Source organism: Marmota marmota, unplaced genomic scaffold, assembly GCF_001458135.2.
Source record: "Marmota marmota marmota unplaced genomic scaffold, marMar, whole genome shotgun sequence".
Classification (NCBI taxonomy): Eukaryota; Metazoa; Chordata; class Mammalia; order Rodentia; family Sciuridae; genus Marmota; species Marmota marmota.
The window spans coordinates 46153504-46169379 of record NW_026000174.1 but is presented as its reverse complement, the minus strand read 5'-3'; the positions used below and the strand labels follow the sequence as shown (position 1 = coordinate 46169379).

The following is a 15876-nucleotide window of genomic DNA, read 5'->3' as shown; positions in this document are numbered from 1 at the left end:
GGTGTACTTCCCAGAGAATGAATAAATGAAAATGAACGATTCCTAAAGACAATGAACTAGAGCCAGATGCCCTGGATCCAAATTTTGAGTTCATCACTTGCTTGTTTTGTTACTGTAGTTTGCCTCTCTTTTAACTTCAATTTTCGAATTTGTAAAATGGGGCAATAACTATCTCTGAATCACAAGGTGTGTACAAGGATTAAATAATGCCTAGAATTATTAAGCATAGTGCCTGAGACAAAGGATATACTTTATAAAGGTTATTTATGAATATCAGTAGCAATTCAGTATGATTTATTTAAAATTAACTGTATGTAGGTGCTAAGAATAAAAGATAAATAACCCATAATGATCCAACTTTCTAGAAGCTTCCAATCAGCAGAAAGGGAAACAGAAAATGAATTAAATGTTAGGGGCTCTTAAAAAGACATAAACACAATGCTTTAAGAGTCAAAAGTAAAGTAATAAACATTGCCTCTCCAAGAGAAGACTTCACAGGGAAAATGACACATGTATTGTCACTTAAGAGGTAAGTAGAATTTTCCCAGGCTGACAACAGAGAAAGATGGGAAGAACATTGGACTAGCAAGAGCAAAGGTGTTTTAAATACACACACACACAAACACACATGAATAAATAAATATACAGTTAAAAAATTTTGAGTTCTGTGTGTAACTTAAGAAAAGGGGAAGTGGGGGTAAGTTTGAGAGTATAACTGACATAAAAGGAGACTGCCGAGATAGGTGCAAGCCTATAAAGGACAGCTGTAGCCAGAATGCTGCGTTTAATCAGACTACCCACTGGAGGTTAAATAAGGGCAACTGAGCCACATCCCCAGCCTTTTTATTTTTTTATTTTGAGACAGGGTCTCACTAAGTTGCTTAGGGACTCATTAAGCTGCTGAGGCTGGCTTTGAAATGGTGAATCTTCTGCCTTGGCTCCCAAGTAACAAGTTGCCACCACACCTGGCAAGAAGTCATCAGAGTATTACGGATTTAAAATATTGATAGGGGTGGTAATCATCTGTATTCACAATGAGAGGAAAGTGGGGTGAGTGGTGGAGGGCCAAATACAAGGACAATGAAAACGTTCTTTGTATTTTAATGCATTGGTATATCCCATAAAAACTGTAATACATCAAGAAAAGTTGTCATATAATTTAAATTTCTTATGAGTGACAAAACAATCTATGACAATTAAATCTCAACACATTTTTTCAATTATCTTTCGAAGTTTTAATTACTTATTTTTCTGGTATTGGGGATTGAACCCAGGGACTACTTTACAACTGAGGAACATCCTCAGTCCTTTTTTTTTTTTTTTAATTTTAAAGATATGGTCAACCTAAGTTATTAAGGCTTTCCTTCAACTTGCAATCCTCCTGCCTCAGCTTCCTAAGTTGCTGAAATTTCAGGTATACACCACTGCACTCATCTCTTAGGATGTTGAAACATAACTTATAAAAAAAAAATCTAAATTTTTTCCTTCTCACAATTTCACATCTTGATGCCAGGGTTAAGAAACTGGAATTATAAAAACATGGTCTCAAATTAATATCAATAGTTAAGCTTTTATCAATTTACTTAACTTATGCTTTCCTCATCTGCACATGGAGATTCTAACTCTTACCAAGGGTCAGTATATAGATTAAAAAAAATGAGAAAACCTGTGTAAAACTATAAATATGAGACTGCAACATTTTAAGTATTCAACAAATGGTGGCTGTTATTGTACTTTCTCTGAATTAGTGGGAAAGAACAGGACATAGGACATAATAATATCTAGTTGTTGGTTCATTCATTTCTTCTGCTTATAGATGCATACTTCTTTTCAGAAATAATGTTCACTATTGCAAAGCATGAGGAAGGCCAGAATGAGATTTTTTTTACCAATGAAGGGATGGATAAATGAGTGAAAGAACACACACACATGAAATATAGGGCCATTTTGATTAGGGCAGCAGACATTCAAATGCCTGCTAACTTGCTAGCAAAGATGAGCACATGTTGTTCCTGCTATTCAAAATGTACATCTCTGTTCTGAAAGTCCAGTTATCCTAGCCATCCTGTAAGATCAATTCTTACTCAGAAACTTCTTCACTAATCGCTTGAGTCACATAATCCTCCTCTGTCCTTCATATCTGTATAGTTCATCCTCTAGGTTAGTACTTAGAAAAGAAAACCAACAGTGACAGCATCATAAAGTGTTTCCCTCTTTGGATGTCAACTCCGTGAGAATTCACTGCATCTAATACAGAACAAGACACATAATAAATATTTACTCAGGAAAAGGAGAAGGGGCAAGAAACTGTTGGATTTAAGATTAATTTCTACTGCTATTATGAGTTTACTCTGGTTTCAAAAATATTAGGAATGATAATCTGTTTAACTTCCATTTAAAGGACTTGTTATATTAAGCCATGTTCCCAAATTCCTTCTTAAAACATCCTCAATGCTCTTGGTCGGCAGGCCACCCTCTAATGTAACCTTCCATTTCTACCTCACGGAGGCAAACAAACTTAATCCCAAACCTGCTTATTCAGCTGAGCTAGTAATTATAATGACACAATTAATTAACAAAACAATGAGTACAAGAGTGACAACTGTTGCTTCTACAAGTTGTTTTCATGAAAATTTGAATGCTTCAATAGAGGAATTAAAAAGTAGTGGCAGTTCTGGGCTGGGGATGTGGCTCAAGCGGTAGCGCGCTCACCTGGCACGCGTGCGGCCCGGGTTCGATCCTCAGCACGACATACAAACAAAGATGTTGTGCCCGCCGAAAAATTTAAAAAATAAATATTAAAAAATTCTCTCTCTCTCTCTCTCTCGAAAAAAAATTAGTGGCAGTTCTGATTGTAGATGATGAATGCAAAATGCAAGAATAATTTTTAAAAACCTGATTTTGCATTCAGCTTGCTTTCAACATTATACCTTCCAGTATAAAGAGTGTAAAATCGAACATTTTAGATGGTACAGTATAGATGTGATTTATACCAGAAACATTACAATTAACTCCAATTAGCAAAATCATATTTTCAAAAATATGCCTTGACTCAGAATTTTAAAAGTGTACATAGTTTAAAATAAATGCTTAAGCTATACATATATCATTTTAAATGATGCCCCCATCTGAAACAACTTTTTTCTAGTATCATTTCATTGTAGTTCAGTACTCTTTTAAAAACTGTACAAAAGACAAAAATGCCCATAATATCTCCAGAATAAGCATGTATGATCGAAAGTGTTTCTCTACAACTAGACCTCCCTTTTCCCAGTCCTTTGGTTAGAGAGAGCTAGCTTTTCTTGGGAATTTGCTTTCTGTCTTTAGCATTAATGCTTCCAGTTTGTGGAGTACTCAGGACAGGACACATAAGAATCAAGGAAAACCCCAAAGTAATTCACTGCCTTGCCATTCCTTGAATCCCAAGTTTCCCAGTCATTATGCCATCTTTCTCCACCTTGAAAGTCTTCTGATAGGTGACTTTTGACAAGGACTTTTGCTATAATTAGTATAAGAAATAAAATGGAATGTGTTCATAGTTCTTCAGAACCAAAGTTCTATTTTGCTTTACAACTAAAAATAAAAAGGACTGATGAGTGGAAGGTTGAAAGTTGGCTAGAAATGCAATGAACCAAGATTGGCAAAATGTTAATGGATTAGAATCTAGATTGTTGGTATATGGGTGTAATCCATAAAATACTTTAAACTTTGCTGTATGTTGGAGAAGAACAAAATGTTGAGAAGAATCTTTTGGTTAAATTCAAAATGCAGATGATTATTTTTTTTAAATACCACACTATGCAAAGGGAAGAAAAGAATTTCTCTGTTGAATAAAGGTACTAGATATTTGCTCTAACCAGTAAGTTATCAGATTTATTGGAACAAGAAGCTATTAGATTATCTAACAGCTCTAGCCAGCTGAATGCTACTTCTTATTTTTAATAGCTTATTTTGTCACAGCCTGATCTTTAAAGTCTTATCAGCTCCTGCATTCCTAAGAGTAATTCTGTCAGTTGAGGTTCTTAAAGGACAGATGATGATGAGATGGGCTAAATTCGTTATTTGAAATGAAACTAAGTGAAAGGGATGTCACAAAATCCAATCTTTAATTTTGAAGGAACGATCTAATCAACACACAGAATAAATGTAAGGGTCCAATTTGAGACAATGATAAGCTATTGATCTCTTAAGTTAAATCTGGTTGAACTTTTTTATTTATTAAGATACAAAATGATCACCTCTACATGGTACAGTGTCTTAGGCATGCAAGAACACTGAATTCTAGTTTTTCCACAGATACAAATGGGATGCTTAGTGTTTATTCTGTGACATTACATACTAGGTGCATGTAACTTGCTTTTTTTTTCCTTTTTAAATTAGAGCTTTGTAGTTATACATAGAAGTTGGGTTCATTCTGACATGTAACTTGCTTTTGATCTTTATAGGGGCTCAAAGCCAAGAATTTGCCTTGAGTCTCAGAAGACACTTTGGACTTGGATTTTTGGGCAAGGCATGAGCTGTTAAGACCATGGGAACTCTTGGAGAAGGAATCTTGAAGGCTGGAACTGTTAAGACTATAGGGACTTATGGATATAGACTCTTGAAGAAAAGAAGCACCACCAACTCATTAATATAGGGTATCTTGTTTTGCACTGAGATGTACATGAGATTTTGGATGCTAGGGCAGAATCATATGGCTGGGATATGAGGTGTCCCCCTGTGTTAATGCAGGAGGTAAATGGATTAAATTATGAGAGCCATAACCTAATCAGTGGATTAGTAATTTGAAAGGGCTACTGTACTGGGTAATAACTGTAGGCAGGTGGAACATGGCTAAAGAAAGTGGATCACTGGAGTCTCTGTTTCCTGGATACTATGAGGTGAGCAGCTTTTCTCCACCATGCCTTTTGCCAAGGTGCTTTGCCTCACACAAAGTGATAGAGTCAGCTGCTCATGAAATGAATCTCTGAACTATAAGCTCAAAATAACCTTTTTCTCCTCTAAGCTGTTCTGGCCAGGTATTTTCATCATAGCAACAAAAACACACCTAGCATCCAAAACATTCTAGGGAGAAAGCACAGGTGCTGGAATAGGACAAACTTAACTGAATCCTGGCTCTATTTTTTACTCACTAGATGACACTGGGTCAGACTCTCCACAGTTCTCTGCATCTCAATATACCATCTGTCAAATGGAGTTAATAAATGCTGATAGTAGAGTTAAAGGAAATGATGACTATAAAGTACTCTCTTGTCTATCTAGAAATTTATTTAGTGACATGCTTTCTTAATTCTAGGGAGGATGAAATTAAAATAAGAAGAAATACCCTTTTCATACACTGATGAAAATTAATCAAGAGCCTTGGATAGGTGACCAAATAATGGTCCAATTGTCTCTCCTATTTTCTGTCAGGTTGGATAATACCTGCAACCTGGATTACATCTTAACTCTTCCATTCACTGGTTTATTTTGAGGCCAAGTTCTCTTGCACAAACGCAAAACTCATTGGGCTGGGGATGTGGCTCAAGCGGTAGCGCGCTCGCCTGGCATGTGTGCGGCCTGGGTTCGATCCTCAGCACCACATACAAACAAAGATGTTGTGTCCGCCGAAAACTAAAAAGTAAATATTAAAAAAAAAAAAATTCTCTCTCTCTCTCTCAAAACAAACAAAAAACCGCAAAACTTACAGTAAAGGCTGAGCTCACTGAGTCAGCAGCAGTCCTGGAATGCCCACAGGACTCTCCTAGGTCTTCTTCTTCTGGAAGAAGCTACCCTCAATCTATCAGGTATATATTTGACCCAAAGCTTCACCTTAACACTATGAAATCTGAAGAACACTAGCTTTTCCCTAGAGGCTGAAATATAAACTTTGTTTTTTTAAAAAATTGCCTTGAAATATTCTAAAAACAGTTCCTAAATGCTTAATATGCCTAAGACCATTTTAACCCTATTACAAAATAAATGGATACAGTATGTTTGGTGATTCAAATTTACCTTGTGTCTTTCATCCACATTTTTTAAAAAATTTTCTTTCTTTTTCTTTTTTTTTTTTTTTTGTGGGGACAGGGTACTGGGGAATGAACCCAGGGATGTACTCACTGAGCTACATCCCAAGCTGCTGAAGGTCTCATCAAGTGGTTAAGGCTAGCCTCAACCTTATGATCCTCCTGCTTCAATATCCCAAGTCACTGGTATCACAGGCATGCACCCTCATGCCCAGCATTTTTTTTGTGTGTGTGTGTGTGTGTGTGTGTGTGTGACCTAATTTTCAGACAAGGTCTCACTAAGTTACCCAGGTTGTCTTGAATGCCTGGGCTTAAGTGATCCTCCTACCTGAGTATCCTGAGTAGCTGAGACTACAAGCATGAGCCACAATGCCAGATCCATGCTGCCACTCAACCCAGCATTTATGACCCCAATGTATACAGCTGATTCCATATAAGATCCACCTTAAAGCATTCTTTCACTTATTCTCAGAGTGAGTCCAAATCTTTCATTCTGGCCTACTTCATGCTCTTCTTCCTAACTTGCTCTCATTTATAACCAAGTTCTCATCTCTACAGGGACTTTATTTATAGGCTCATTTCACAACTTGGGATGGGTCACTGATCCTTTCTCTGGTTCTGATTTCTGGCTTTTCTCCTTAACTGGGATTGTTAATTGCCCCACTGCTGGTAATTCTTTAAGTCATGGTGGATAAAAATTCTTTGCCAAACCCAGCCACTGGGTACAAGCACTAGTGGTGAGTATTTCCACACTAGTTTACACATTGGTTAAAACATGTACACCTTATCCAAGCTATTATTTCATTTGTGTTCAGGGGCAACAAGGGGATACTTCCAGAGTTAATGAACATAGTGATCAGATTCCTCCTAGTTCTCTTGCTAGTAGTAATCATGGGCATTTTTATTTACCTCTGCCTTTGGCTCAGCTGATTCATTAGAGGTATCAAGTTGTTCCTTGGCCTGGGCCATTTGAGTCATCAGCCTATCCATATGGGACTGAATGTCTGCCAGTATCTCAGTTACATGAGCTGTGGCCATTGCCTCCTGGATATCCACTAGATGAAGTGCCTTCTGTTCCTCATCAGCAATCACTTTCTGAACTTTCTTAAATTCTTGTTGTATAAACACCTTCATCTGGTCCCGAGTTACCTGTAAAGCACAAACAAGTAAGAAGAATAAGGAGGACATACAAAGAATGGAAGGGTATAGTTATTGCTATAAAGTGCTTGGCAGCTCTGGCCAAACTATGGTTTCTATCTGATCCTGAAGTTTTGTAAATTTTATCTAAACAATGTTTCCCTAAATCCTTTGATAAATTTTATGCTAATATTTTTGCCTTTTTCATTATTCATCAATTCTTTATCCGTTCTTGCTTTTGGTTTTGTACATTTTTATACTAGTAATATATGACTACTTCTTTAATATTTAACACATAAGTATATATAGCAAAAAAAGGCAATTCCTCTTCTCTCCTCAATTAATGCTAACAGTTTGCTATGTATCCTCACCTATCTTTCTATACAGTTATATACATTTATGTATATAGATTAATTATGTAGTTTTTATATAAACGGATTCCAGTGAACATATGGCACCTGTGTCTTGCTTTTTCTCCTTAAAATATCTTAGTGCACACAGATCAGGATCATTCTTGGTATTATTTTTTCAATCTGTAAGATATGGAGTTATACATTATATCTTATTTAACAATTCCTCTTAATGGAAATACAGAATCTCCCTGAATTTTTACTATTACCAACAATACAGCAATGAACATCCTTGGTTATACCTCTTAAAATTTATATATGAGTTTCTTTAAAGACTTCTGAAATCACAGTCAACTTATACATACTGCCTTCCATAAAAGGTGTACCAATTATATTCCTATAACAATGTATAAAAATAATCATTTCCCTACATCCTTACTAATTTTGGATACTATCAAGTACGTTTTTACTATCTGAGGGTGAAAATATATTACTGTTTTATTTTACAACAACTGCAAACCAAATAAAAGATAACTGTAGGTTATATTTGACTAAGGCAAAAAAAAAAAAAAGCCAAACAAAGTGAGAAACTACCAAAATAAGAATTTCTGGATACTCTAAACGTTGCCAGCAACTACATTTATTGATGTTTCCTCACAACAGGGTTTATATTATAAAGGCTTTGTTTTGAGGTGCTGGGGATTGAACCCAGAGCCTTGTACATTCCAGGCAAGTGCTGTACCACTGAGCTACAACCCCAGCTTTTTAAGCAATTATACATATTATAACTAGCTGAGATAGAGAAGAGGTAGAACTATAGACAAAAGGAGAAAGGCCAGGAGAGATTTTTGGGTCTGAAAGAGATGGCAATCGTTATTTAATTGAGTACCATCTTCTATGAATAAGTGACACAGCTGTATACCTACAGGGCAGGAAAGGACTCTATCCTTCACCTTTTTTTTTTTTTTTTTAACTTGGGATAGAACCCAAGAGCACTATAGTACTGAGCTACATCCCCAGCCCTTTTTCGCTTTTGAGGGGGGAGTCTTGCGAAGTTGCTGAGACTGCCCTGCCCTCAAATTTGAAATTCTCCTATCTCAGTCCCTGGAGTCAATGGGATTACAGGAATGAACCACAGCTCTAGGTTTCCAATCTTCTTGTTCTCGATCTAATGCTCTGTTAACATAATAGTCTGTAAGCAAAGAAATCAAAGTGGGAAAACCTAAGCAAAGAAACTGAGGAATAGAAAGATCGAAGAAGGGGGGAAAAGAGATGAAGTCATTTTTAATTAGCCACTTAAAAATTGAAAGAAGTTTGATACCTTCAACATAGCTTTTGTAACACTGCTATAACAACATCAATGCAAAAGAAGGTCTGTATGACATGGACAATGACTAAGTGATATAAGCCCTTAAGAATGCACATACTCTCTGCAGGTGCTCTCCCTGGTGCTGGAGAAAAGGGGGCAGTGGATGTTAAATATTATAATACCTTTGCATTTTCTGTATCAGATTGAGAACTATGATCTGTGATTATATAATTTTTAAATTTTTAGTGTATATGTGCTAAGGTTGTTATTGCCTTATCATGGTATTAATCAATGGATCCCTACCCTTGAAATAAATTAGGTCTTAAATGATCTAGGATCTTCTCTCATAGATCAAACTGGAGAGTTTTTACCCAGGGATGAACTTTTCTGACTGCCTAAGAATCTTTCTTAATAGTTCCAAGTGACTAAAAATGGAAACTATAATAAAAACTGACTGCAATCTATTTTATTAGACCTCATATACACAAGTGGTTCAAAGAAGCTGACATCACAGAAACATTGTGGACCAGACTGCAGCAGGTGAATGAATAATAGGCTTTAAAAATTAAATTCTTTTCCCCACTGCTTTACATGTAAGTTTTAAAACATGACACTTAATTTTATACAGAGCAAGCCACAAATCAGAATTGGAGGCAGAATAATCTACCCTGTAAAACCTTTATGTGTTCTTCCCACTTGCATTTTCTATTAATTAACAGATAGATAGTCTATGACCTAGTTCAAGACTGTAAAAACAGACTTCTGGTAACAGCATTCATTCAAATTTGGAGTCCAAAGAAGACACTCCCTAGGAAAGTGGACATGCAGAAGGATGAGTCCTGTGGAAAGGAACTCCTGCTTTCAAAACTCCCTCTCAGATTCTATTTCACTTTCTCCTCACCAAAGTTCTATCCTGCTTCAGGATAAAAACTTCACAGTTCTCCAAAGCCAGGTCTTTCATGTTGGTACCTGCTATTTGGAAATCTCCAACATTGTTTTTTAGTGAGTTTTTTGAGACTTCTTCAGTCTATCCTCAGTTCTTCCAAAGTGAGACAGATAGTCTTTATACTCTTAACTATAAATACACAAGATGTTACATAAAAAAACAATTCTATAAACTCGGAAAAGAGTGAGCTGGATTAACCACAGAAAGTGACACACTAGTGAAGTGAAAGGTCCCCTTTCTACAGCACCTAACTAATAACTGCCAAAACTTTTTCAAGCCACAAACTTTCCTCACCCCACACAAAAACTTAGTCTGGAATTCCAAAAATGCAATAAAGCCAAAAGTGGAACTATTTGGATTAAAAGAACAATCTCTCACTCCTTGTTGAAGTACTTATCAGGGGCACTTAGTGTGTCTAAGAAAATCTCACCAAGGGACCTAGTTCTCAACACAAATGAAATCTTATAAAGGGCTTCCTCCCTTTGGTCAACTAGTCCCCAAGTTGTCAAAACCTTCAGTACCTAATTTACAAACAAGATGCTATATCTTTGTTTTAGTGGCATTATGGTGAAATGCTATTATTACTTAAACAGAATTTTACTAAAATTACTTAAGCAAAGCATTTGTAATTTAGAAAAACTTATGGTTTGTTTGCATAAACTCAGAACATATTAGTGAATATCTTAGTCTAACCTCCTCATTTTATAGATGAAGGGACAAAAGAGCCCCACAGGAAGGACAGTAATAAAGTCATGTTTAGAAATATCCCTCTGGGGCTGGGGTTGGAGCTCAATGGTAGAGTGCTTGCCTAGCATGTGTGAGGTACTGGGTTCGATCCCCAGTACCACATAAAAATAAACAAATAAATAAAGATATTGTGTCAAAAAAAAAAAAAAAAAAAACAGAAAAGTAATACCCCTCTGTTCCAGTCCAGTATGTTTTCCGCCACAACATATTGCCTCTAATGATCCCTTTCTAACTGCTTCAGGTTCATTTTTTCCACTTCTTTCTAATAAAGATGCTTCCTCAGTGAACAGTACATTTGTTATTCCAACTGGGCTGTTATTCCCCCCAAGTAAACCGTGGGTTGAAGAATTTACAACTGAAGAGTTAAATCTTACTCGATGGCACTTTCTATATGCTCTATATTTCATATTCCCAAGAAAAACAAGACCCAAGCAGCAAGCAGACTGGCATTTACACATACATAATTAAAAACATAAAACCTTGAATTAAGAAGCCTGAACTTAAAAATATCACCCACTCAATGTATTTGACATGGGCTGGAAGCCATTAACGCCTAACTAGCTGGCCTATAAGAAATCTTCCCCCAGACTTAATTTTTTTCCCCCTAAATTAGGAGCAAATTATAAAACAATAAGCATAATAGCTAAAAAGCATCATGGCTTAAGAAAGGTTTGTTCCAGAAAAGCATTGCTAAGATGAACTTGGATGGATCAGGGTCAGTAGTAGGAAAAAAAAAAAAAGAGCATAAGGGTTGGGGTTGTGGCTCAGTGGCAGAGTGCTCGCCTGGCATGTGTGAGGTACTGGGTTCAATCCTCAGCACTAAATACATAAATAAATAAAGGTATTGAGTCCATCTACAATTTAAAAAGTAATTTAAAAAAAAGCCCAGCGAATGATTAAAAAAAAGAAAAAAAAGCATCCGAGTCTATGCTGATTAAAGAGTTCAGAAACATTTGTTCCATTAGCTAAATTTCCTTCAAGGATTAAAAGAGGTCACCCCAAAAAGACATTTTAAGAATTAGGGACTGCAAGAAATAAGAATGTGAAGATGTTAAATACCTCTCCTAGCCAGATGCAGTGACACACACCTGTAATCCCAGCAACAGAAGTTGAAGCAGGAGGATGATAAGCTCAAAGCCAGCCTTTGCAATTTAGCAAGGCCTTAAGCAACTTAGTGAGACCCTGTCTCAAAAATAAAAGCAAAAAGGGCTGGCAATGTAGCCCAATGATAAAGCATCCCTGGAATCAATCCCCAGAACCAAAAAATAAATACCTCTCCTAATACTCACAAACAGAAAAAAGAGATGGAAATCAAACTTTTTCAGATGCTGCAAAATGTCTCCACCCCCAAAGCACACAATATCCTTTCAACCTGCTAGGGTCCATGGAAATTTTGAAGTTGGGAAGCTTAAAGTTAGGGCGTCTGTATAGGTTCCAGCATTTATTCTGATATTTCACTCTGAGAGAGCTCCTTCCAAATTTCTGCCAGGCTTCAGAGAGGGCAGGCTAGGAAAAGTTTCATCATTAAGGACAAAGGCCTTTTGCAACCAATGGCAACATCTACCATGCCCTGTGTCTTGTGTATGACTGAAATAGTCACTGTTTGCAAATAAAACAACTGCACTCTTCCTAGATTAGGAAAATTATTAAGAAGCCTAGAAACACAGAGATGAATTCTGAACTACATTCCATCACGAACATGCTCAGTGACATCATTCTCAATGATCCTCAGTTACTGTCAGAAGTCTAACGTGGATGGGTTTTATAATGGGGTGTTGAGAATGACAAAGAAAAAAATGTACTTAAGTGAACATTTAAATTCTTCCTTAAACCATCTTTCTCATCTTCATTAAAGGCTCAGCCATGTGTATGCTCCTCATTTCCTTTCATTATCTCCATTAACAGAGCACCAAGAAACCTCTTCCTCAGATCCATGCAATGAAATAATAATGGTATTTACTGATGCTGTATTTCTATTTTAAAAGACAATTAAAATACACCAAAATGTTGCATAGTGATTATCTCTGAGTAGTAGAATTACAAGTATTTTGCTGTTAATTTTTTTTTTTTTTTATGTGGGGGAGCCTGCTGGGGATTGAACCCAAGGCCTTATACATGCCACACACTTGCTCTATAACCAAACTTCACCCCTCCCTATTCCTTCAGCCCAAATTTTCTAAAATAATGTGTAATACTTATTTTTAAAAATATTTTTTAGTTGCTGATGGACTATATTTATTTATTTATTTATATGTGGTGCTAAGACTTAAAACCAGTGCCTCACACATTAGGCAACTGCTCTACCAATGAGCTGCAACCCCGGCCCTGTAATACTTATTTTTTAACAATGATTTTTAAAAAGAAATGTGGCTTCAAGAAAAAAATAAATCAACAAAGTATTATCAAGTCAATCAATATATAAATATAATTATATACTGAAACACAAATGTGGGATTTATATCAGGTGTTCAAGGACTGATTCAACATTTAAAATCAGTTAATATAATCCATTCACTTCAAAAGGCTAGAAATGAAAAATCCTATGATCAAATCAACAGATGGAGAATAAGCACTTAACAAAATCCAACACCCATTCTTGATAACAACTCTCAGCAAACTAGGAATGGAAGACCAAATTAGATATACCTTCTGTTTCAGTCAAACCCATTTCCCACTTAAAAATACAAGCAGTTAATGAGGTTTAGTGCTACTGTGGTTATACAAAATACTGAAGTAGATGCCCTTTTGGCTATATTGTGATGGTCTCTATTTCTCATTGACAAGCAAAAGTAAAAGGCTTCACGCTTTAGATAACTCATTGGATCAGGTAGTGAGATTTATCAGAATTTTTCCAGACACTAAAACCTGCCTTTCTGAAGGGCATCAAGATTACTGAGGTCCTTAAAGAACCTTCAAATAATAGGTTCAGTAAGTATTAAATAACATGGGCTTATGAATAATGATAATGAAAACAATATTAAGATCCACCATGTTTTAGGCAGTCTTCCAGCTACCATTATATGCATGTTTCTCATTTAATGCTGAGGCAGGCAACAAGAGTTTCATTCCATGTTAGGGAAAATCAAAGCCCAAGTTGGTTAAGTCACTAGTCCAGTGTTATGCAGTCCAGTGTTATGCAGCGGGTAAAGCAATAAGGCAGGTATTCAGCTCAGATTAGTCCTATTTCAAAGACAGTGCACCCACAACCACTCCATATAGCATCCTGCTTTTCAAAAGGAAACTGAGCCTCTGAGAACTAGGACTAGACAGCTGATTGTTTGCAAAAACCAAGGTTGACTAAAATCCAGGGCCCCTTGACTTTTCATCTTGAACTTTGTTCTGTACTAGATTGCTAGTAGTAGATTGCTAGTACAGAACAAAGTTCAAGATGAAAAGTCAAGGGGCCCTGGATTTTAGTCAACCTTGGTTTTTGCAAACAATCAGCTGTGTCAAGTCACTGAATTCTTCAGGGCCTCATATTTTATGATAAAAAAATGTAAAGCCAAATTGTTTCCTTTTATCTCTAAAATGATACAACTGAATAAATTCTAGACTCTTGGAGGAATAATTCACCAGAATTATTAAACTCTGGAGTCAGCTTTATTTTCTACCCCCAGATAATAGGTCTTCTCGTTGTCTGGAAGAGAAATTGCCCATAATAGTGGGCAATGCATTATTATTATTATATTTGAGGGGACTGGGTATTGAACCCAGGGCCTCATGCACGCTAGGCAAGCACTCTATTACTGAGCTTATTTTGAGATAGGGTCTCACTAAGTTGAACAGGCTGGCTCTCAAACTTGCAACCCTTGTGCTTCAGCCTCTCCAGTACCTGGGAGTACAGTAGTGTCCCACCATGCCAGTTTGATCAACACATTATGAATGAATGACAAAAATCATCTCACACCTGCCCCTCTACTACCACCAGTCGCACTGAAGAAAATTCCCCCACATTTCTTAAAACCCCCCTTTTTTCTTTGCATTCCTTTCCACTACTCTCTACTAAACATGTAGACGTGTTCTACATGGCTCCATTTAAGCCCTGTCTGCCCATCACATCTAGGCTATTTAAACTTAGTCCCACTCTCCCCTGTGCCAGTAACTTGCTGAAACAAAATTCTAAATCACAAAGACCTTCTGAGTGATTTGATGAAGTTGGTCAGGATCCGATTCCTACTTCCAGCTTCTTGAACAGCTTTTTCTCCCTTCTTGACTCCATTTGTCCCTTCTTATCTTTTTTTTTAAATATATATTTTTTTAGTTGTAGATGGACACAATACCTTTATTTTTACGTGGTGTTGAGGATCGAACCCAGTGCTTCACACATGCTAGGCAAGCACTCTACCACTGAGCCACAAACCCAGCCCCCTTCTTATCTCTTTTTTTTCCCTTCTTATCTCCATTTCTCATGTTGACTTCAAATCCTACCTTTGTTTCAGACTTAATGACTACATGTACCCCTCAATCCCTCTGCCTTGGTGATTAGCTTTGACTCAGATATTCTTTGGCTGAGTTTGCACCTTTGAATCCCAGAATCACACTCTCTTCAATAGTTCCAGTCAGAATACTCCATTCTTCCTATTTCTCCCAGAGTACTTCTTCCTGAGACTATAAATTTGATTCTCTGAACCTAAGTATTATATTTTTTGCTTTGTTTTGTCTTGTTTTTCTCTTTCTTTCCTTTTTTTTTTTTTTTTTTTGTTGTTGTTGTTGTGAGATTTGTTTTTGGCAGTGTTCAGGATTGAATCTATGGCCTTTTGGATGCTCAGCAGACACTCTACCATTGAGCTATATCCCCACCAGTCCCTACTCTGTTTTTAAACATATGACCCCATACTTTTTCTGAATCTCTTTCCCTTTATGCTTTTCCCTTCTCAACATACAATCAAATATACATGCCCATGTAAACACATAGTACTAAGGGGTCCAGGACCATGTTCCAGAGAGGCTCTGTCTTGAAAGGGCCTAATAAGCACTTGAATTCAATATGCTAAACAGTTATAAAGTATACAGCAACTGTGCACGCCAGTTACCTGAGAAAGACATATTCACAGTTGACTGACAAGCAGCCCTTAGTGAGAGAGCTAGAGATCTAACCACTATGGTAGTGGCACTGCTATGTAGCAGCCTTTCTTCACAGGGCTCCTTGTTCATGCTAACAGCTGCTCTATGCCTTTATTGCCAATGCAACTTGATATGCAACCCAGCAACATGGCACTGAACTGGATGTACCAGAAAGCAGTTCATCAGGGATGGCGGCTCACTTTGACTTGACATTATTGCTTGCTCTCAGGATGTGTCTCCCTGACGCCAGGGTAGCAATGAAGAAAGCCATCACAAATTTTGGAGGTTTTTTTTTTTTTTTTTTTTTTTTTTTTTTTT

General features: G+C 36.8%; 1 protein-coding gene across 3 annotated transcripts in view; it reads right to left on the bottom strand.

Moving 5' to 3' along the window:
- The window catches only part of Trim44 (tripartite motif containing 44), a 104460-nt gene that overhangs the window by 57004 nt on the left and 31580 nt on the right, over positions 1–15876 (bottom strand). For all 3 annotated transcript variants that reach the window (XM_048788596.1, XM_048788595.1, XM_015477783.2), the window contains one exon: positions 6915–7154. In XM_048788596.1, coding sequence (XP_048644553.1) covers positions 6915–7154 — 240 coding nt within the window. The remainder of the gene's footprint in view (positions 1–6914; positions 7155–15876) is intronic.